Raw genomic sequence first — 24,457 nt, forward strand, 5'->3', positions numbered from 1 at the left:
CAATCTTTGGTTAACCTTCTCCACAACATTTTCTGTGTGTCCCTTCCGATTTAAGATGTTCGTAATTGTAATTCCTAGGTATTTAGTTTAATCTACGGCCTTTAGATTTGACTGATTTATCGTGTAACCGAAGTTTAACGGATTCCTTTTAGCACTCATGTGGATACCTAACAATTTTCGTTATTTAGGGTCAACTGCCAATTTTTTCACCATTCAGATATCTTTTCTAAATCCTTTGCAATTTGTTTTGATCTTTTGATGACTTTATTAGTCGATAAACAACAGCGTCATCTGCAAGCAACCTAAGACGGCTGCCCAGATTGTCTCCCAAATCGATTATATAGATAAGGAACAACAAAGGACTTATAACACACCCTTGGGGAACGCCAGAAATCACTTCAGTTTTACTCTATGACTTTCCGTCAATTACTGCAACCTGTGATCTCTCTGACAGAAAATCACAAATCCAGTTACATAACTGAGACGATATTCCATAAACACGCAATTTCACTACAAGCTGCTTGTGTGGTACAGGGTGAAAAGCCTTTGTCAGTTTCTACCGATGATGTTTCTATAGGCTTTTTCTGTCCTAAATTGAGCGTTGAAGTCTCCCATTAGGATTTTTATGTCATCTTGGTGTATTTTGCTCATGGTTTTTCAAGTGTGTTCCAGAATTTTTCGATATTTTCGGGATTTTTCTTATTTTCGATGTTGGTGGGGGCATGTGATGGATTTGTGTACGAGAAATGCCATGCCGAAGAATGGTACGCCTTTCGCTACCTTTTGTTGTGTTTTGCTCTTGAAGATGCGATAGTTTCCGTAATGGAAGCTTTTATTGTCAGTCATGTTTCTTGAAGAGCAAGGATGAGAACTTTTTGTCTGTCGATTTCTTATATGAGATTATGTAGTTTTCCCGTTTGGATCAATGCATTGATATTTAGCGTTCCAATGTATGTCTTATGCTTGTAGGGAACTTCACCAGAGATCTCCGATATCAATGTATTGATATTTAGCGTTCCAATGAATGTTTTCTGCTTGTAGGGAACTTCACCAGAGATCTCCGATATTCTCTGCTGTGCTAGCCTGGACTCCCCAGAATCAGAAAGTCCAGTTGCCATCTATCGACGGGAGGATTGTGTACCACCTGCGGTAGCGTTCAGTTTACTTGGACAGTTCATGTTTGCTTGTGTTTCATTGGTTTGGCCTGGACAGTACCAGGACCGGATAGGGCAAGATGTTGTTGAAGCCTTTGGAACCTAATACTTTCAGCCGAGCTCATTGAGCTAACAGACACTGACCAGAGTACCGGTGATTTTCACTCAGACGTGTCTGGAATTTGAGTTCAAAGGCTTGAATAGCCGTTGAGGATTGTGTTAGTATTTGATTTCCTCGGTACCACCCATATTTGGGAGGCTTTCCCCTATTGTCCACCTGGGGAGGCGCCCGATAGAGGATCTACCGACCTCACACGGGATTATTATTATTATTATTATTATTATGTCATCAGCAAATCCTATATTGGTATCTTCCCACCACTGAAATAGATGCGTATTATTCGATTCAGTATTTGCAGCACACAAATATAGGTTATAATTACGTTACATTGCTGCTAGTAGATATATTCCTCAATTTTTCTTAGACAATTGCTATCTGCTACTCCGGACTCAGCCAGTTAGTCTTAATGTGGATTTTCGACTACGACTCTCATCATATGATAGACCCGGTAAACCACATTCCTAATCGGACGGTTGAATATAGATTACTTATCTATGACATGGCCTGAATTCTTAAACACTATGGAAAATACTAATACAATAAGCTTACTACAAATAGGTTATTTAAATATAAACATATGATGTAACGAGATAACAATTTATTTACAGGACCATCAGAGTAGATTAGTGCAAGCTTGGTTTCAGGGCGAAGAGAGGTTAAAGCTGTTGCCGTTTGTTCCACGATCACCGGACCTAAATCCGTTAGAGAATATATGGGCAGAGGTAACGAGGTCGTTGCCATGTGGACCTACAAACGCAAGCAACCTTTAGAGGAATATAGAAAACGTATGGTGGGAAATAAACCATCACGCTACACTATCGAGGGCCTTGGTGGAATCAATGCCCCGACGCCTTCGAGAAATCTTACGTAATGATGGTGGGTGGGTTGTCCACAAAACCCATGTGGACAGTCATCTGATAATAAGTCAAGCTTTACTTTGTCGCAGATCTTAAGCATACAAGTTCATTTACCTTCAGTCTCCTCCTCACAATTCTTGCAATCCAAGGTAATTAAAAAATCTCATCTACTCGACACCAACACAGGAACTGATTGGCGCCTGTGTTGTTCAACAGACATCAGTCGTCACTCTCACTGGAATCAGTGACAGTTTGTATGTGTGTGTGTGTGTGTGTGTGTGTGTGTGTGTGTTTTCGTGTTCACGCACAATCTGAGTCAATGCTGTTAACATTAGAGAGACAAGCAACAATAAATATTGCATCAAATATAAATGTAAAGTATTTTAATGCAATGGCTACTTATTACAAACTGAATTTTTACCCAACACATGTCCTGCATATTTAAGTAAGTAAGATGTATTAACTCCGCAATATCGTTAGCAGAGACAGTGCGCTGTTGTTGCGGCTCGCGACAAGCGCAGCCATTAGCAGTGCCCAATGCCGCCGCGATTTGTTTATGTTAGCTGAGCGTGGACACTGCAGCAGACGCTTCACCATAAACAGAAAGAAATCACCTTGGCTCTGACTGCAGTGAGCGGACATCACTGCCGGCATGTTCGTATAGTAACCAACGTGAGACTCTTCTCACTGGTGCCATGGAGCAATTGGAACAGGTATCATGTCATTAGTCATAAGAATATTAATCAGTGATGAAATGTCCACTCTATTTGAATCCCAAGAAAATAGGAACCTTCTCACAAAGTAAAGAGAGGTGATATAAAAATTTATCCAACACACAAAAATTAACTGCAGAGCTTTCATGCACGCAGTAGTAGCACACAAGGAAATATTATATCTTGTAAACATATACTTAATTTCCTCCTCTCATATCATCACCATTGTTTTAGAATGAAGTGAGAAAATAAAAACAAAAAACTAAAGTTTCTGAGAAGCATATAAGACATTTCCTCCTCCTTTTGTTTTAGTGTTGTTGTGGTCTTCAGTCCAGAGACTGGTTTGGTGGCCCCTCCCGCCGGAGGTTCGAGTCCTCCCTCGGGTATGGGCGGGTGTGTTGTTCCTAGCATAAGTTAGTTTAAGTAGTGTGTAAGTCTAGGCACCGAAGACCTTATCAGCTAGGTCCCTTAGGAATTCACATACATTTGAACTGGTTTGATGCAGCTCTCCTTGCTACTCTATTCTGTGCAAGCTTCTTCATCTCCCAGTACCTACTGCAACCTACATCCCTCTGAATATGCTTAGTGTATTCATCTCTTGGTCTCCCTCTACGATTTTTACCTTCCACTCTGCCCTCCAATACTAAATTGGCGATCCCCTGATGCCTCAGAACATGTCCTACCAACCGATCACTTCTTCTAGTCAAGTTGTGCCACAAATTCATCTCCTCCCCAATTCTATTCAATACCTCCTCATTAGTTATGTGATATACCCATCTAATCTTCAGTATTCTTCCGTAGCACCACATTTTGAAATCTTCTATTCTCTTCTTGTCCAAACTATTTATCGTCCATGTTTCACTTCCATACATGGCTACACTCCATACAAATACTTTCAGAAACGACTTCCTCACACTTAAATCTATACTCGATGTTAACAAATTTCTCTTCTTCAGAAACGATTTCCTTCCCATTGCCAGTTTACATTTTATATCCTCCCTACATCGACCATCATCAGTTATTTTGCTCCCCAAATAGCAAAACTCCTTTACTACTTTAAGTGTCTCATTTCCTAATCTAATTCCTTCAGCATCACCCGACTTAATTCGACTACATTCCATTATCCTTGTTTTGCTTTTGTTGATGTTCATCTTATATCCTCCTTTCAAGACACTGTCCATTCCGTTCAACTGCTCTTCCAAGTCCTTTGCTTTCTCTGACAGGATTACAATGTCATCGGCGAACCTCAAAGTTTTTATTTCTTCTCCATGGATTTTAATACCTACTCCGAATTTTTCTTTTGTTTCCTTTACTGCTTGCTCAATATACAGATTGAATAACCTCGAGGACAGGCTACAACCCTGTCTCACTCCCTTCCCAACCGCTGCTTCCCTTTCATGCCCCTCGACTCTTATAACTGCCATCTGGTTTCTGTACAAATTATAAATAGCCTTTCGCTCCCTGTATTTTACACCTGCCACCGTTAGAATTTGAAAGAGAGTATTCCAGTCAACATTTTCAAAAGCTTTCTCTAAGTCTACAAATGCTAGAAATGTAGGTTTGCCTTTCCTTAATCTATTTTCTAAGATAAGTCGTAGGGTCAGTAATGCCTCACGTGTTCCAACATTTCTGCGGAATCCAAACTGATCTTCGCCGAGGTCGGCTTCTACTAGTTTTTCCATTCGTCTGTAAAGAATTCGCGTTATTATTTTGCAGCTGTGACTTATTAAACTGATAGTTTGGTAATTTTCACATCTGTCAACACTTTTCTTTGGGACTGTAATTATTATATTCTTCTTGAAGTCTGAGGGTATTTCGCCTGTCTCATACATCTTGCTCACCAGATTGTATAGTTTTGTCATGGCTGGCTCTCTCAAGGCTACCAGTAGTTCTAATGGAATGTTGTCTACTCCCGGGGCCTTGTTTCGACTTAGGTCTTTCTGTGCTCTGTCTAACTCTTCATACAGTATCATATCTCCAAGTTCATCTTCATCTACATCCTCTTCCATTTCCATAATATTGTCCTCAAGTATATCGCCCTTGTATAGACCCTCTATATTCTCCTTCCACCATTCTGCTTTTTCTTCTTGGCTTAGAACTGGGTTTCCATCTGAGCTTTTGATATTCATACAAGTGGTTCTCTTTTCTCCAAAGGTCTCTTTAAATTTCCTGGAGGCAGTATCTATCTTACCCTAGTGTGATAAGCCTCTACATCCTTACATTTGTCCTCCAGCCATCCCTGCTTAGCCATTTTGCACTTCCTGTCGATCTCATTTTTGAGACGTTTGTATTCCCTTTTGCCTGCTTCATTTACTGCATTTTTATATTTTCTCCTTTCATCAATTATATTCAATATTTTTTCTGTTACCCAAGGATTTCTACTAGTCCTCATCTTTTCACCTATTTGATCCTCTGCTGCCTTCACTACTTCATTCCTCAGAGCTACCCATTCTTCTTGTACTGTATTTCTTTCCCCCATTCTTGTCCATCGTTCCCTAATGCTCTCCCTGAAACTCTGTACAACCTCTGGTTTAGTCAGTTTACCCAGTTCCCATCTCCTTAAATTCCCATCTTTTTGCAGTTCCTTCAGTTTTAATCTACAATTCCTAACCAATAGGTTGTGTTCAGAGTCTACATCTGCCCCTGGAAATGTCTTACAATTTAAAACCTGGCTCCTAAATCTCTGTCTTACCATTATGTAATCTATCTGAAACCTTCCAGTATGTCCAGGTTTCTTCTATGTATACAACCTTCTTTCATGATTCTTGAACCAAGAAAATTCTACCAGGCGGCTTCCTCTTTCATTCCTTACCTCCATTCCATATTCAACTACTACGTCTCCCTCTCCTCCTTTTCCTACTATCGAATTCCAGTCACCCATGACTATTAAATTTTCGTCTCCCTTCACCATCTGAATAATTTCATTTATTTCATCATACATTTCATCAATCTCTTAGTCATCTGCGGAGCTAGTTGGCATATAAACTTGTAATACTGTGGTACGCACGGACTTGGTTTCTATCTTGGCCGCAATAATGCGTTCGCTATGCTGTTTGTAGTATGAAGTATGTTTTAGTATGAAGTGAAAATATATACAGTTTAGGGTTCTGAAGCATAACATGACACCAGATTCTTATCGTAGGTCCTATTGGAAACGCAAAAAGCAATGAGCTTTCCATTCGTTTGTCCAACAGTCTATTTCCTTTCATGCATTACTACCGTTCGCAGATTCTTGTTTAAGGACTTGCGGGCATCAAGTTCTTCAGCATAATGAGACGTTACTGTGCTAATTATGGTATGGAAAAAATGCAACAAAGACGAGTTCCCCTAGAGCAGTGAAGATATTTGCACATTTCTGTATTCAGCGATGACTGTCAGCTGCCACAACACTTTACAGAATTCATGCGGCAGGCAACTCAACTGGGAGTGCTCTTGAGAATTCATTCAGTAAGTTGACAGGAGACGGACGGAAACGTCAAATTAACGTGTTATTAAGGTGGTTGAGTGTTCCAGCAATTACACTTTGATAATTCCCATATGAGTATTCCGACAGTCAAAAGAAACCGTTAGTGTGAAACCATCGGGAACTACATTAATATCAAACTACAAGAACTCAAGACAATACGTGGACTCTTCCCTTCGCTGGGTATGCTCTTACTGTTATTTAGGATTCTCTTTGTCCTAGGCGCATATGGAACTTCACATTCTTGACGCGCTTTCCGCTATTCTTGACAAACATCAGTAACTTGTAAACACTGCCAGTAACAACTGTGTGATAACAATGGTACAGGTTGTCAGTGAATATGGTGGTGTTATGCTGTCAAACTGCCTACAGTAACATTAATAGTGGTGCTAAATAAAGATAGTGTGGTGGCACCGTCGATTCTTTTTATTTGGCATCAACTTGAGTAATCTGATTTAACGAACATAGTACTCCATTCACGAGCTGCTAATGATACATAATGATTACTGGGATCATCGTGCGGATATTACATTAATTCTGCAGTGAATTGTTTCACAAATATTACCGTCAGGTACGCAGCTGAAATTACTCACTACACAGGTACTCTATGTTGCACTGGGTAAGTGATCAGCTCGCTGCAATCCTGCTTCTACTGTTCGTAAATACTTGTATACTGACCACTCGTTATTTGACTAAATATGCGCTACAATCTGATTCGCATCTATATGAGATAGGTTAGCGCCATCACAAAGCAATGACTAAGGAATGGATGCCGTTGAAGTCCCGTTACATTGATGGCAAGACAAATATTCGCGAATCACCTGTATTGCCTCTAAAAAAATTGTATCTTAAATATCGAACGACAGACGTCCACACTGTTACAGGGCGTTGTAATACAGCAACGGCGGCAGATGAAAATTTGTGCTCGACCGGGGTTCGAACGTAGACCTCCTGCTACTAAACAGAGGCGCTGAAAATTGCAATATCGGGACACAACGGCCCATTTCCCTGCATGCAGGAGCTATCGACATACGCTCCCCCTCAGACGCAAATTCCCATCTTTGTCGTATACCACATACTGCTAAAATATCTACTGTCCTCCTCAAACTCCCTGTATATGCGTATATGTGTGCTGTCTGTTCTCCCAGACATGTCCGAAAGAAAAGACACCACGAATCCACGTTCGAATCTGGTCAGGCACAAATTTTCTTCCGCCGCCGTAGCTGTATGTTAACGCCCTGTGACAGCCTGGACATCTGTCCTTCGATATTTAATCGATTAAGAAAGCTGTCTGCTTCGATTCGTAGTGTCTGTTCTTTCGGACATGTCCGAAAGAACAGCTTCCCCCCCCCCCCCCCCCCCTCCCCACACACACTCACTGATTGCGCGACGAAGTATTTGTTGTTACTGGTGGGTAGAATGTGAAGCGAATTATCTTCGATGCTCAGTCTGACTCATAACTTTAGACGGCGTCCGAAATGCGGTAAAAAAAAAGAAAAAGAAAAAAAGAGATGCATTTGGACGCGAGCACGCTACTGTAAGTTTAAAATGCACGACGATTACCACTTTTTTTTCGTTGCGTTTGGTGTGGGGAGACGTCAAAAGGCGTCTGTTCAAGTTTATCGTTGATTCCTTTACTCTTTTTTTTTTATTACAGAGGGCGAGCAGCCCTCTGACGGAACACGCTGAGCTACCGTGCCGGCTGTACATGATGGCTCGATCTCGTGGTGCGGATTGGGACAGAAGCCGCTGGTGAAGGCGGTGCAGTTGTCCAGGTCGCTTCTAGGGCACAGGTTCACGCTGGACCAGGTGGCGGAGGAGGCGGTGGTTGTCAGCCCACAGGCAGAGATGGCCCATGGATACGTAGGTAGGCTTCACTCTGTGTATGGTGACCGTGGTACGTTTACCATTGAAGAGAATGTCGATGCTGCGGTCTCCTCTGCTGACAATCCGATGTGGACCAGTGTAGGCCGGCTGGAGACCCGGTCTGATGCTGTTGCTACATAACATCATGTGTGAGCACGAGCTGAGGTCCTTGTGTGTGAACAGCGGACTGGTACCGTATCTTTATGTCTGTGTGGGTTGTATCTTCGCCAGGTGCTCTCTGAGATGCCCAGCAAGCGTAACGGGTCGACCTCTTGTCGCAGGGCGGCTTCTACGAAATTGCAGGGTAGTCTCGGTGTTTCTCCATATATTAGCTCTGCCAAGTAACCACCCAGGTCTGGCTTGTAGGAGTTGCGAGGCCCGAGGAGGACGACTGGCAGAGCCTCAGTCCACCTGGCCGCATGGCACATCAGGACCGCATTTAGGGCGCGGTACCATCGTTCCGCCATTCCGTTGCTGTCTAGGTGGTAGCTGGTCGTCCGATGATGGCTCAGGCCGCAAAGCGCTGTCAGTTTTTCAGAAAACTCAGACTCAAATTGCCTGCCTCCATCGGTTGTGACATGGAGAGGGCAGCCAAACCGCGATATCCAGTGCCTTACAAAGGTTTCGCGCCAAGGTTTCGGCCGAGATATTGACACTTGCGGTCAGATTGACGCTCGCACACTAAGACAATGCACGCTAGATGGTGCTGCGGTCACTACAAACTCTATAGTCTATACTATGCTGTTTCGAGTTAAGTACAAACTTATGGTTTTGGTCAAGCACTGAAGCAGCATGTGAACGCGTTGTGTGAAATCTTTGTTAATTATCAGTTGTTGTGAGTTGAGAACTTATTTGAATATAGAAGAATTGCGGAAACTGTGTTTTCTGGATTCGTAGTGAGTTCTTTAAATGTAGTAGGCCTCTTATAGCCGTCGCCCGTTTGCAATAGGAAAAGAAGTCAGAGGACAAACACTTGGCACTGCATAGTAGGACCACAATATCAAGATAAAACAAGACGGCGACCGGGAAATTCGAAAAAGAAGGTAACTGTTATTACAGGAAACGAGTAAAGACTTGGCATCTCGCAATATATCAGTCACTTAAAATCAACCCACAACTAGAAAAATACTTCATCCGGCCTCCTAAGTTAAGGATATGGAGGAGAGGAAAAACATAAGAGAGCTATGACAAGAAATGAAAACTATAATTTTACGAGGAACGGGAAGATGTATGTCGTTGCCTAGGGCGACGGAAGTAAACAAGCCATCAAGAACTGTATCGTAACCATATACACTGTAAAGGTGCAAAAGACAGCAACATTACTCAAACTAAAGGGACTGCGAATTTAATTAAACCCAAAAATTTAAGACTGTCACAAAAGGAATACCAGTTGGTTGTAGCAACCAGGTCAACAACGAATGCTCTTCACGAGTTGGAGCACGTTCTCGGTAAATAAATGATGAGAAGATAAGCCGACTACAGAGAGGATTTTTCGACGACGACGAGTGCTGTGACGCCTTCCGACGGCAGCACTACATCGATTCACAGTTGAAGATATTGCCCAAGAATCCATGAAAGAAGCAGTGTAGGAGGCTGTGGCGGTGAATGAAGAAATTCCAGATGTTCAGAATCCTCGGGACCTGACTGTCGCACTAGATGGTACGTGGCAGAAGCACGGGCACACTTCACATAATGGGGTAATAACGGCAACAAGTGCTGATACTACAAAAGTTATAGATGTTGTAATTAAATCCAAGCACTTTAGGTGTCCTAAAAGAGTGAAGGATGAGCATGCAGAAAACTGTCGAAGGAATTACAGTGGGTCTAGTGGGGCCATGGAAGTTTCCGGTGTGAAAGACATTTTCAGTCGCTCTCTTCTGTGGTATAAGGTCAGATACCTACAGTTCCTGGGTGATGGTGATTCGAAGTCTTTTGCTGCTGTATCTGAGCTGAAACCTTATGGAAATGATGTTACCATTACTAAACAGGAGTGCATAGGTCACGTTCAGAAACGTATGGGAACAAGACCACAATGAAAGGCCAAGTACTCAGTGATGGAGAACCTTTGGGTGGAGCTAAAAGATTGACAGACGAGGTAATCAATAGATTGCAGAGAGACTATGGACTGGCAATAAGACAAAATACTCACCGTGTTGATGCAATGGAAAAGGCTGTAATGGCACTTTACTACCACACCTTATCGACTGACGAGGAACCACTACATGGACTATGCCCACAGGGACCCAACTCCTGGTGCAAGTACAACAAATATCAGGTATCTGAACCTGTATACAAGCATCATCACAGTCTACCAGAAACTGTCATGAAGGCTATAAAACCAATTTTCAGAGATCTTTCTGCAACTGAACTTTTGAAGAAATGTCTCCATGGACGTACACAAAATCAAAATGAGAGTGTGAATAATGTAATTTGGACCAGAATCCCAAAAAATTTGTTTGTGGAAATTCATACTCTTCATTTTGGAGTATATGATGCCATTGCTACGTACAACAAAGGTAACATTATAAAGTGCAATGTGCTGCTGAAGTTGGATGTGATGCCCGGAAAGTACATGGTGAGTGCAATGATGTCGATAGACAATGAGAGGAAACAGGATGCTGAAAGGAAAGAAAAGGAGTGTGAGGGGCAAGCCAGACAAAGAATGAAAGGTGTGAAAAGGAGGTTAGATGGGGAGATGTCTAGTGACAGTGAAAACCCCTCTCATGGTGCTGGACTCCACTAAAATGTTAGTGAAACTTTGAAACTCCTTTTCCACAAGTCCACTTTTTTGCCATATAAGGAACATTAGAGAAATTTTCAAGGAATGTAAACAGTGCCAATATACACCTTGCATCATAGCCTTTTTGTGATACATAATTGATAACAGATTTTATTTTAAAGATACTATGCCAAAAAATGTATCAATTATTTTCAGTAACAAAATAATTAATATCTTCCCAAAAAACACCAATCAATTAAAATCCACCTGGTATTATATATATGTCACATTATACTGTAAAAGTTTCATCATTCTGGTGTTAATAGTTCATAAGAAAATGTTCCTTACATCTAACACTGGAGGTATGGGACGTTCCAGGTCCCCTTAAAGCATTAAAAAAACAAGACGAACTACCTCAAAACAGAAAAACTCAAGCAGATAAACTAAATGAACAAGCAAATAAAGTAGATGAGATGTCTAATAAAATGGAGCAATTAGATGAAATATCTCAAAACAGCAAAATTAAAGCACATAGACTAGATAAACTATATCAAAATGACAAAAAATAGATGATTTATCCACAAATATAGAAAAAAAAAATTCCAACTTAGAGGAAACTTTAGCTAATTTACCTAAGAAGTTCGAAACGAAAATAGTCAAGCATTGTGATATAATAAGAGAAGAAGTGAAAATACAGTTTAAAATTGTGAGTGATAAGATGACATGGTTAGAGAAAACATTTCGAGCAATTACGAAACTACATGCAATCAAATCTCAGAGACTGAGGATGGGGTAGAAATGTTAGAACGAAATAAAAGACTTATTGAAATTTCTAGCGATCCCAATACTTTAACTGATTTCGAGAAGCGTTTAGAAGAAACGGTAGAGCAAAAAGTACACGAAAAAATAGATACCAACAGCGCTGTCTAATTCTGTGGACGATACTATTAATAATAAGAGTGAGTTACAGAATCTGTAGGGAGAATTAGAAGACAATAAACAGGAACTTAGAATGAAACAGCTTCATCTAACAGGATTATCGACATAATTATTAGAACTACAAATAGCAAATGGAGTTAGTTGTGGTAAGCAGTTTTCAAAGTTTAAGCTGGAAGGAGAAGTACATCCAACGTATTTCTTAAGAGTATTTTCTCGATCTATGCCTCAGAAATGATGATACTAAAATAATAAATTATGCTCTAGGAGATTTGCTAGCTGATGCAGCGGAATGGAGAACAGCTCATTCAGAGGAATTTCAATCGTGGGAAGATTTGCAGTAAAAATTTAAGAGAAAATATTGGTTCACAAGTTCGCAAGAAAAATTGACACTATACTTATTAGATCCCAAGTACTATAATAGTTTATGGGGTACATATACGAAGTGTACTGATTGGCATCCATATTAGGTCTAAGTATTTAGATAACCCACTAGACGAAAAACACTTGGTTCAAGTGCTGATAAGGAGATTTCCCTATTTCGCACGTAGAGAAATATTGTGTGGCGTTTGGACTACTTTACATCTACATCTATATCTTCACCTGTGCTTTGTAAACAACCGTGTGGCGCGTGGCAGAGTAACGTCCCATTGTACCATTTATCAAGGTTTCCTCCTGTTCCATTCACGTATGGAGCATAGGAAGAATGATTGTTTGAATGCCTCTCTGAGTGCAATAATTATTCTAATCTTATCCTCACGATCGCTATGTTAGCGATATCTAGAAGGTTGTAGTATATTCCTAGGATAATCATTTACAACCAGTTTTTGAAATTTTTCAATAGACTTTCTCTGGATACTTTATGTCTACCTTCAAGAGTCTACCAGTTCAGTTCCCTCAGTATCTCTGTGATACTCTCACAAACCTGTGACCATTCATGCTGCCCTTCTCTGTATGCGTTCAATATCCCCTGTTAGTCCTGTTTGGTACGGGTCCCACACACTTAAACAATGTTTTTGAACCGGTCGCACGAGTGTTTTACAAGCCATCTCCTTTGTAGCCTGATTGCACTTCCCCAGTATTCTACCAATAAACTGAAGTCTACCACCTGTTGTACGCACGACTGGACCTATGTGATCATTCCATTTCACATCCCTACCAAGTGCTACACCCAGGTATTTGTATGAGTTGGCCGGTTCCAACAGTGACACGCTGATGTTATAGTCATAGGATACTACGATTTTTCGTTTAGTGAAGTGCAAATGTTTACATTTCTGAACATTTAGAGCAAGTTGCCAGTCTCTGCAACTTCATTATAGATAAATGCAATGTCTCCAAAAAGTCTGATTTTACTATTAATATTGTCTGCCAGGTCATTAATATACAATATGGACAGCAAGGGTTCCAACACACTTCCCTGGGGCACAACCAATGTTACTTCTACATCTGACGATGACTCTCCATCCAAGATAACATGCTGTGTGCTCCCTACCATAAAGTCCTCAGTCCGGTCACAAATTACTCTTGATACCCCACATGATCGTACTTTCGACAATTAGCGTAAGTGCGATACGGAGTCAGATGCTTTTCGGAAATCAAGAAATGCTGCCTCTGCCTAGTTGCCTTGATCCAAAGCTTTCAGTGCGTCATATGAGAAAAATGCGAGTTGGGTTCACATGATCGATGTTTTCGAAATCCATGCTGATTATCATTGAGAAGGTCATTCTGTGAAAGATACCTAATAATGTTTGATCTTAAAATATGTTCTAAGAATCTACAACAGGATCGATGTCAAGGATACTGAACGATGTTTTGTGTAGCACTTTTGCTACTCTTTTTGTAGACGGGTGTGATCTGTGCCTTTTTCCAAGAACTGGGCACGATTTTTTGTTCGGGAAATCTACGATAGATTATAGTTAGAAGAGTGTCTAACTCAGGCGCAAATTCATTGTAGAATCTGACAGGGATTCCATCGGGGCCAGGAGCTTTGTTCATTTTTAACGATTTCAGCTGTTTCTCAACACCACTGACATTAATAGTTATTTCATTTATCTCTCCAGTGGTATGAGGATTAAATTGGGGCAATTCTCCTCGATTTTCCTTTGTAAAGGAACATTTCAAAATGGAATTAAGCATTTCAGCTTTTAAACTTGAGTCAGAGTTCCTCTACATACTCCTGCCCTGTGCTGAAAGTTTCAAGTTCCTCATGAGATATGACACTACTGATTTTTTATCTAGTTTACTGAACATATGTATCTTTCTGCTTATTTTAGTCCTTTGTACTCTGGTAATCATTTTGCCACAACCGCGTCATAGTCACTGATACCAGTCCTCAAAGAGGTTAGGTCTATTTGTTGCCATTAAATCCGATATATTTCCATCATGAGTGGGATTTCTAACTACCTGTTCTAGACAGTTTTCAGAGAAGGCATTTAGTAAAGTTTCACAAGATGACTTATCACGCTCACTACTAACAGAACTGTAATTTTCGACTGTGATTTTCTTTAAGGTTTTCGGTAACATCAGGACGCGAGTGTGTTGGGTGATAGAAGGATATAGCTATCATTTTACGCCCACCCCTGATACTGAATCTTGCCCAAACAATCTAACTTGCAGCTTTAATTTCTACCTCTTTAGGTTTGAGTTTCTTGTGCACCGAGAAAAATGCACTGCCTCCATTTCCCATTTGCCTATCCTTTCGATATACACTTAAAATTTCCCCCAAAATCTCACTACTATCAATTTCAGGTTTCAACCAGCTGAAAGCTGTACCTAGTATTATGTGAGCTTCACTGCTTTTAATGAGCATTTCAAACTGTGGTATTTTGTTACTAAAGTTTCGGCAATTTACCATTAGGACTTTTTCATATGTGGGAGGCATTTCTTTCGACCTTACACTTATACTTCTGGGTTTCCTACGTCAGGCGCTCAGTCCGGAACCGCGGGACTGCTACGGTCGCAGGTTCGAATCCTGCCTCGAGCATGGATGTGTGTGATGTCCTTAGGTTAGTTAGGTTTAAGTAGTTCTAAGTTCTAGGGGACTGATGACCACAGATGTTAAGTACCGTAGTGCTCAGAGCCATTTTTGGTCTCCTACAGCTATCGTTATTTGGATTGGATGGAGAGTCATGTAAGCTAAAAAACTGTTGTGTGCACCCAGCACACAGTCAGCTAACTGAGCAGCAGTCTTTGATGAGTAGAACAATTATTGACGTTTGTATAAAGTTTTGATATCCTGAATAAAGAAAGAGGCGATTTTAATCATGCAGAAATTCGGAATACAGGAAATGGAAATATAGGAAACGAGGGAGAACACTACACATCTAAATAATCCAGGAAAAGTAATTTTTGTTGTCTAGACAGGACACCAAATAATGATCGCAATAGAAAGAGAAATAATAGCGAAAAGAATAATTCACAGGTTTTTGTAACCAGTGATCCAAGCACCACTGACACTAAGGTAAAAGAGAGTGCATCTATATCAGAAGAAGTACAGATACAAATAATTATCCAATAATAGTATCGGAAAATAGCCACATCCTGGGATGTGGGCCTAGACACTGAAAGTTAATTGCATTCACTCATACGATTCCTGCAAGAGAATGGTTATTAAAGGAAATAATATAGAAGAGAAATAGTAATTAAAGCCAGTAATCAGTTGAAAGGTGTTACATATGAATGTAGATATTTATATAGACTCGCGAATGAAATTTAATTAATTTCACAAGAATACATGCACACACTTAGAAATAAGAATAAATGTCCCATGTTACCGGTGACAGGAGTATATACCGTAGGAATAGCGAGTAGTAAAGGAAAACAAATTAAAGAGGAAACTCGGCTGCCATTAGAGATAAGTGATGTTGAATTTATGCTATTAAAGCTATTAATAGTAACCATTGTGAATCTACAGATATTGTTAGGCCTAGATTGGTTATTAAAATATAAAGCAAAACTTGACTTTGATGATGAAGTGTTATACTGGACCAAGGAAGGCTCCAATCACATTACACCATTTAAAATAAATACGTAATTAACTAAAAGGAATTTATTACTACTTGCCACTGCTCCGTTAACGTATGATGAAGAAGAAACAGAAAATCTCGAAGGGTATCAGGAACAATAAAGATTAAATCTCAGGAAACTAACATATTAACTGAAGTACAGCAACACAATTTGTATACGGCCCAAACGAAATACGAGAGTGTACTTTCTGAGAAATCTGGAGTGATTGGCGATTATGTTTGTCAATTTAAGGTCAAATATAAGGCACCATTTTTTTTAAACCTTATCCCGTTCCCATAAGTTTATGATCCAGTATACGAGGAAATACAGAAAATGGTAGAAAATAAGGTGACAGAAAGACGTGTAAGCGTATAAAACAACTCCTTACTTGTAATAAAGGAACCAGTGACAGGAGTGTGATTAGTGTTGGATGCACAGACTAAACAAACATACAGAGACACAAAGAGACAGGCCTCTATCTATTGAGGATCTGTTAACGAAATTAGTACAAGGAAGGTATTTTTGATATGATTGCCGGGTACTGACAGCTTAAATTACACAAAAATTCACGAAAATATACTGTGTACCATTTCAATGCAAATTCTTATCAATTTCAAATGTCACCCTTTGGGTTAAATATTTCAGTATCAGTGTTCATGCGAACACTGGATGAGGCACTAGTAACAGATTGCTACAAGAATTAATTATTTACGTAGACGATATATTAACAGTATCCAGGACGTGGGAAGGACACAGTGTCTTATTAACTAAAATGCTACAAAAGTTTCGGTAAAAGGGTGTCACAGTTAACGAAATAAAAACAATTACTCTCATTTGTGGGATTAGCTAGATTCTATCGTCGCCACATACAAGACCAACCCATGAACGGTCCCAGATTATTGTTATTGCTGAAACAAAGAACAAAATGGCTATGGGATGAAGGAGCATCCAAAGCATTCTGTAACATTAAGCAGGCCTTGATGAATGCAGCAGTTTTGCGACATCCAGTAATGCATGAAGCCTTCAAATTAGCAACCGATGCATCTGAATATGGTATCTAGTGTGAACTGTTCCAGGGTGACTGGAATCCCGAGTTGAGAGATCAGAGAACAGAAGGATTCGCTAGTAGAAACTTTGATAAACATGAACCAAATTATACAGCTACAGAAAAGGAATTATTAGCTATTGTATGGAGTAAAAAACGTTTGATATGCTCATTTGAGGGTCCAAGATGGTAATATATTCGGATCATCATGCGTTATCTCTCCTTATGGATAGTCGGTTATTGCACAACAGAGTAATGAGTTGGGGATTATTCTTACAGGGCTACCAAATAAAAATTAAATACATTAAGAGTTCAGAAAATATGGTACCAGATGGATTATCATGACTACCTTTAGATATGAGTGACATAACGAGAACTAGAGGACCACGAATAATATTCAGTATTAACTTCTTGACAATATTATTTTAAGGAAAAGATACAAAAATATGAAGGAACACCGGTGTTGGTAGAAGATAACATATTTGGACGATAAGGGAAGAAGTATTATTTTGTAAGTTACATAATAAGATTGCACAGTGGAAGATATGTATTCCACAATGAATTAATGCAATAAAGGATATGTGCATATGTATGAAACATGTAAGTAAGTTTTATTGTTTTAAGAACTTAACCCGAAAAATAATAAAAATAAGCAGAACATGCGAGATATGGCACAAAGTTAAAAACGATAGCAACCATGTATCATATAAGATACGTCCTATAATTCCGAAGGCTCTATATGCTCTTACGGCTGCAGATTTTTTTGGACAACTACCATTAGAAATAGGAGGAGTAACATACTTTTGTCTTGGTGCAATGTTGTTCAAGATATGTAAAATTATATCTTATAAAGAGGCAACTATGATCAGTGTAATAAACTGCTCGAAATAATATTTTATAGGTACAGGAGAACCGAAAAGACGATTGACTAACGATGGATCACAGTGCTGAGTAATATTTTTACAGAATTTTTAGCTTGGGAAGAAGTTAAACATGTATCAGCATCAAAATACGAGCCACAATAGAATCTATGCGAGGGAATTATGAGGGGAATTGGACATTATGTAGAACATATTGCTCTGAAAAACATACAGCTTGGGTTCGGATGATTCCGGAGTTCCAAGTAATACTGGACGAACTACCTCATATGTTAACAGGACTGTCCCCTGTCGTAGCGTTAAATAGGAATTTTATCGGAGAATCTCTGCTAAAGCTATTTAAATGGCCGTAATTAAGAAATATACATTTTCAGGAAGTTACTGAGATAGTAAATGACAATTTGAACAGGCAAGAAACATTAAGAGTACACAAATGCAATGAAAGAGCACAAATACCATCATTTACTATAAATTATTTAGTACTAATAGAAGAGTATTGTCAGAGTGCAAATATAAAGAAACAGGCCAGTAAGTTTTTCGCAAAATATGCTGGACCTTTCAAGATAATAGGGATACCACATCCAAAAGCAGTATTTCTGATCGATCCCGAAACGGGACACGAAAAATGACTTTATAACACTGTCGCAATAAAATTTTTTAGGTCCTCGGTATAATCTATTCAGAGTAGGCGGCGTGACGTTCGCCAGGTTCCGAGTTAATTGCTTCATTTTTTTTCAATTTCAATTTTCTGTGAGACAATTTCTTCCTCTTTAACTATTCTGTTGTCTTTCAGCTTTCTCCGACTATCTTAGAGAGATTTTGCCAACGTGATGTGTAGCTGTAAAAAATGTACAGATATACGTACATTCTATTACATAAGTATAGCATATCTTCATAAGTCGTTGCAGCAAGGTACACTTTTACTGTAATAATTAAAGGAAATACTACGGTACAATAAAATTATGTATTTATTCGTTCAGTCTTTATAAAAAACGTTAGAAATAGTTTTATATATTTTCTATGTGAAATTTTGTATTTAGTTTGGGTTCTATGTATGTTTTATAAGTACAGTAATAACCGTCACATGTTGGGTAAGTATAGAATGACCCAGTACCCACACCGTTGTTAAGATCCACAAAGGTGATTGACAAAGACATTAGGACAAATGAGAGCAATTAAATGATGAATAACGTATGACTACCAGATCTCTACTGGCTATGCACAGGGGTGAATTAGGATCAATTTCCGGGGTCTGCGATGGTGAAGCTGTGACAGTCCGTTCTGTAGGGAATGCCGACCGTTCCCCCTCCGGCGACACAGTCAAGAACCTTAGCAGAAGGGAACCTTGGGTGGAGGGTGGGAAGGGAATCTGTCATTGGGGTCTATCGTCTCTTTCTTCTTGATCCTAAAGCACTTATTCTAATACTTTATTTTCTTTCTTTTCCATTAGGAGTACCAAATATGTCCTCCCTCTTTCCATAAGCATATGTTAATATCGCTTAACCCCTTTCTTATCCAGACCATATAGTGGTAATGACACCCTGTTTTCACAGATAAAGCCGGGAGATCATGACAAAAATGACATAGCGACACAGATTAAAGTTTTTTTCCTCATTAAGATATGCAGTTTTCTTCAGTAAGTTGAATGGTTGTATCTTATATCAGCGACTTCATCTGAAGGTGGAGAGATAGGATAGAAGCAGGTAAAAGGTAAGAAAGATGTACCCAGAAAAGCTAAGTTATTCAGAGGCAATTATATAACTCATAAATAATAACAGGTTGAGAAATAGGAGTAAGAAGAGAAAAGAAGTAAGTAAGAAACTAATATTTTATATAGATATTGGGTGAGATCACTATGCTGAGGAGAAATCTTCAATGTTAGAAATGGTAAAAGCCGTTTCGTCAGAGACTAGACATTTGATTGTAAGCGCAAAGGTGGAGTGTATCCAGATTTGTAGAAAGGTAGGAGGATGAGAGGGAAGGTTTACCTATGAAAAAGTGAATGTACACCTGAGGTCAGATGAATCCAAAGAAGGGCCCATGAAACAATTTGGTAGGAGTGCGAGGGCAGGTTTACCTACGAAAGAAGGAACCTACACCTAGAGCCAAGTGATCCAAGGAGGAAAGGACCTGAACCCCATTTTTTTCCAAGAAAAATGAAAGAGCACTTGCCTTGGGAAGGCAATACAGCATGTTCAATGTATCTGTCCAGAGACTTAGATGAGAATGGACTGAATATAAAAAATACATAACTAGGAAACTAAACGAAACGAAAATAGGGAACTTTCCCTTAGATTTTTGCTTCTTGAATACACATTGAACAAGAACAGTTCTGAGGTTTATAAACGTGGAAAGTAACATAATATAAAAAGCCAACATGTAACTCCTTAAAGTAAATAGCAGTGTAAATTTAGCATCTATGTGGTAACAAACTAGCGTGATGCCGTTTGTTTTCATGTAATAAACCATGACACTGAAGTTTTAGCCGACTGTTTGCTGATTTGGGCCTCCTTTCAGCCAGCGTTCGATAGACTGTATGTCGTGGGCACTGCACCAGGAATCACCGAAACTTCGTTCACATGGATGTTGATGGTCTATTTTAATGCGCTGTCGCAATTTCCATATTTCTTCAGTCTTAGTGGAAGCGACACTTGTGCTTTCACACGCGTTTTCACCGTTAAAGAACTACCCAGAGTCATTGTTCCAACAATAGGCTGTAACTTCTTCACTTGCTTCTACTGTATGACATTAATGGCTATAACTCTCTCTTTCTGGAGTCTTTCTGCGCGTCCTCCAACGGTTTGTAGAAACATTCAGATGCTATGTGGCACAAATGTAATCGCCTCTGCACCAGTCCTATCACTGGAAAGAGCCCAACGAAATTGTTCCAAGGGCACAGTGATAGTCTGCCTACCCCTACTAAGTGGCCTGCAGTGATTTTTACCAACTAAGCACATATTCTTAGCGCGTAACCAGACATCTGTGGCCCAGAATCTGGCTGGGATAACAGTACCAATAATAAGCTCCAAGGCACAATCAAAAAGTCTTATTGGTTACATACCTTGGCAGGTACAGCTCACTGCCACACCAATCCATCCAGAGATAGATGCTCTCAACTCTTCTTCCAATCCCTATAGCACTATCCCCTATGATGGATACTGTTACACCTCCTGTGTCCGCCTCCATCAGTACCAAGCGCCACTGATGGAGCATTTTCCGTCACCACATGCGCTTACATCGCTTCATCCCGACCGCCAGTACAGAGGGACCTTCTAGCTGAACCCTGCAGCTTTGGAGGGGTAGACCTTATGTATCTGTCGTCCATGCAAGTGAATCTGTTGATGAAGCACTTCACGACTGCTAGCTGAACTCTCAATACACACCTTATCATCAGCAACGGTACCACGTTCCACAGGTCTCACCGAACCACGTATACACTACTGGTCAAAAGTTTTCAATCATCTGTCACAACTAGGTATTTATGGTTAAAACAGACATTCTGTTTTGAATATTCTGTCATATTGCCGGCTCTAATAATAAAACAAGTATAAACATGTAAAAAATAAGCGCCTCTGTTGTGTATTTGACTGACTGTTCTCAGAGGGTCGCCGACGAGTCACAACAACACTGATGTGCTTTTACCTAAGACGACTCCATTCAAATAAGCCTTATTCCTTCAACTATCTGTGTAGCAATTAGTTCGCATTATTTCACAGTAAATCATGTGCATCTAGTAGTGTGTTTGTATACCTGATCAAGTACGTATCATATCACCTCCTAATGGGGTGTAAGCAGGAGACTTAACAACGTACTGTAATTGCAGTTCTGCAGCAGGAAGGATGTTCTTGTAGGACAGTAGCAACAAAAGTTGGCATAGGCCAATCTACAATGGTGTATACCTTGTAGTGGCTCTAGCAAACTGGTGATAAACAAGAGTTTCGTACCCGAAGTAACGTAATACAGAGAAGATCAGGTCATACGAGTGTGTGTACTGAGTAAATGCCAGAGGACTCGTACTGCCCCTCCAATTCGCGAGGAAGTACATAGTATGTGAACAGTTTCAATCTTTGTCCCACCAATGCAACGTCGTCTTCGCGAATAAGGTTTATAAGAGTGCACAGCAGCCAAAGAAACCTTTACAACAGAAACAAAAGATGTTGAATAGATAGCAGTGGGCACCACAACATAAAAACTGCAACGTGCAACAATGGTCCAGTATATTATTCACGGAAAAATCTAAGGCTGAAATATTTGGAAACCATCGTCGAACGTTTGTTCGTCGACTTCGTGGACAACGTTTGAAAAGTCACTGTATGACGCCAATGGCGAAGCATGGTGGAGGGTCGGCCATGATGTGGGGATATTTTGCGGGTGATAGAAGTCGGTAACCTAGTGAGAATTAATGGAAAATTAAAGAAGGAAGGATATCACAGGATACTGATCAACAATGCAGTTCCATCCGGCAAAAAACGTACTACTCGTGGGTTTGTTTTGCAGTAGAGTAATGACCCCAAACATGCTTCTAAATTGTGCAGAGGGTATGTCAGTAGAAAAGAGAGAGGTGGAGAGCTGAAAAATACGTTCTGATCAAGTCAGTCACCTGACTAAATCGTGTTGAACTCTTATGGAACGAAGTTGACAGGGAGATTTTAGAAATGTGAGGTCATCTAACGTTGAAGAGTTATGGTAATATTTACAGACGTATTGGACTGCAGTATTTGCAAAAACACTGCAAAATCTTATCTCCAGAAAGCCAAGAGTTTGTGCGGCTGTTCAGAGGGCAATGGGTGGATGCTTTGAAGAAGCTAAAATGTAAATCATTTTGAATTGTACTTAATGACGAGAGAGGAAATATTTATTTTGTGGGTCTATTTCGTTTGTACGATGTGCCTGTATATTGAAATAAATTGTAAAATTTTCATCACGGATGACCGAAAACTTTTGACCGGAGTGTATGAACCCTTCCTGAAGTGATCAGCTACGAGAAGCTGCCTCGTTCCTAATAGGAAGAATGCCATTCTAGACATAGCCATGTTTTTGCCTTATGATGCCGGGAGGTGTGGTGCTAGCAGTGAGGCTTATTGTTAGTGGTTAGCGTGCTACGGTTCGCCAGTTCAAATCTGACAACTACCAATTATTTGCTATTTAGTTTTTATAATTGGTTAGTGTGCTACGGTCCGCCAGTTCAAATCTGAAAACTACCAATTATTTGCTATTTAGTTTTTATAAACAAATTGTCGAACGAACGAATTCCCACGGAAGCCTAAAGATGAAAAGGAAAAACAGAGAGATGAGACGATAGTCTTTTCAAGTGACTGGAAGCAGTGGTGAGAGGCTTTTCGTCGTTACTAGAAACGATAAAATTACTCACCTGAACGTGTAAGGAAATTGTAGCGAGCACGCTTGCTGACGTATGGCGAATTCCCAGACATCATGATGGCTGAATCGGAGTCTGAATGATACCCAGAAATATCACTCGAGTCGTCGTCATCTTCCGCTACTTCCTTCATCAGTTCAAGTACCTGTGAACAAGTAAATACGATGTCGTTATCAGTCTGACGTGTGATGTCTCAACAAGAAACCTAAGCTGTAATCAACAGATAAGTTTCTGCGATTTAAATGAAATAAGTTTACACCATATCTCACATAAATGTGTATCTAATGGTGAAGGTTCAATACGTGGTGGGAAGGAACATTTACTAACCAAACCAAATATTTTTAATGTAATATTTGTCCTCTCATTAAGCACCAGCAAATTATGAGAACAGTAGTGTACACTCGAGACACTTGTGTATCTAATTCCTGCTTCTATTAGGTAGCCTTGTCTTGACAATAAATTGTTTACGCACTAAAAAAAATAGTATTTGGTTGGCGAGAGATCTGGCGAATGTGATGGAGATGGGAAAGCTCATAGTGCAAGCTATACCATCCCGTCACATTAATGTGCAATAAGCTCTTATGGACGGCAGATGGCAGTATTAGCAGTGGAGGGTATATAAATGGTGTCGGATGGGGGGGGGGGGGGGGGACGCGGAAAACAGTCCAATCGTTGTCGTAAGGCAGAAATAATGGAGCGATTTATCCGACATCCAAAAGGATATGATCATTGGCTAGGGGTCGAGACTGGAAGCGTTTTCAAAATGACTAGGTTTGCCGGCCGGAGTGGCCGAGCGGTTCTAGGCGCTACAGTCTGGAACCGCATGACCGCCACGGGCGCAGGTTCGAATCCTGTCTCGGGCATGGATGTGTGTGATGTCCTTAGGTTAGTTAGGTTTCAGTAGTTCTAAGTTCTAGGGGACTGATGACCTCTGAAGTTAAGTCCCTTAGTGCTCAGAGCCTTTTTTTTTTTTTGACTATGTTTGTGAGCTGTTAATGTTCCGCCATGGTCAAAGTATACCGTGCTTGGCGCTATCCAAAACCAGCGCCGAGGCAACTGTGTTGCATCATGGGCCACAGATGATATGAGATGTGTACAGGCGAACAGACGTATAACTGTGAACAACTGACTGCCCAACTACCAAGTGGCTACCAACAGTTTCTCCACAACAACTGTTCAGCGAACGCTGCTGCGTATGGGCCTCCACAGCATGCACCCGGTTCATGTGCCCATGTTGATTGCTGTTCATCGGAAACGAGGGCTAAAAGCACGCCAGTACTGCAACTGGATGTCCTTAAGTAGCGACAGGTGACCTTTTAGTTG

At 40.2% G+C, this 24,457-nt stretch overlaps 1 protein-coding gene across 1 annotated transcript in view; it reads right to left on the reverse strand.

Moving 5' to 3' along the window:
- LOC126473766 (uncharacterized) overlaps window positions 1–24,457 on the reverse strand; it is a 397,370-nt gene that overhangs the window by 172,445 nt on the left and 200,468 nt on the right. Inside the window, exon 6 of the mRNA XM_050101025.1 lies at window positions 23,129–23,279. Within this exon, the coding sequence (XP_049956982.1) occupies window positions 23,129–23,279 (151 nt within the window). The remainder of the gene's footprint in view (window positions 1–23,128; window positions 23,280–24,457) is intronic.

Source organism: Schistocerca serialis, chromosome 4, assembly GCF_023864345.2.
Source record: "Schistocerca serialis cubense isolate TAMUIC-IGC-003099 chromosome 4, iqSchSeri2.2, whole genome shotgun sequence".
Taxonomy (NCBI): Eukaryota; Metazoa; Arthropoda; class Insecta; order Orthoptera; family Acrididae; genus Schistocerca; species Schistocerca serialis.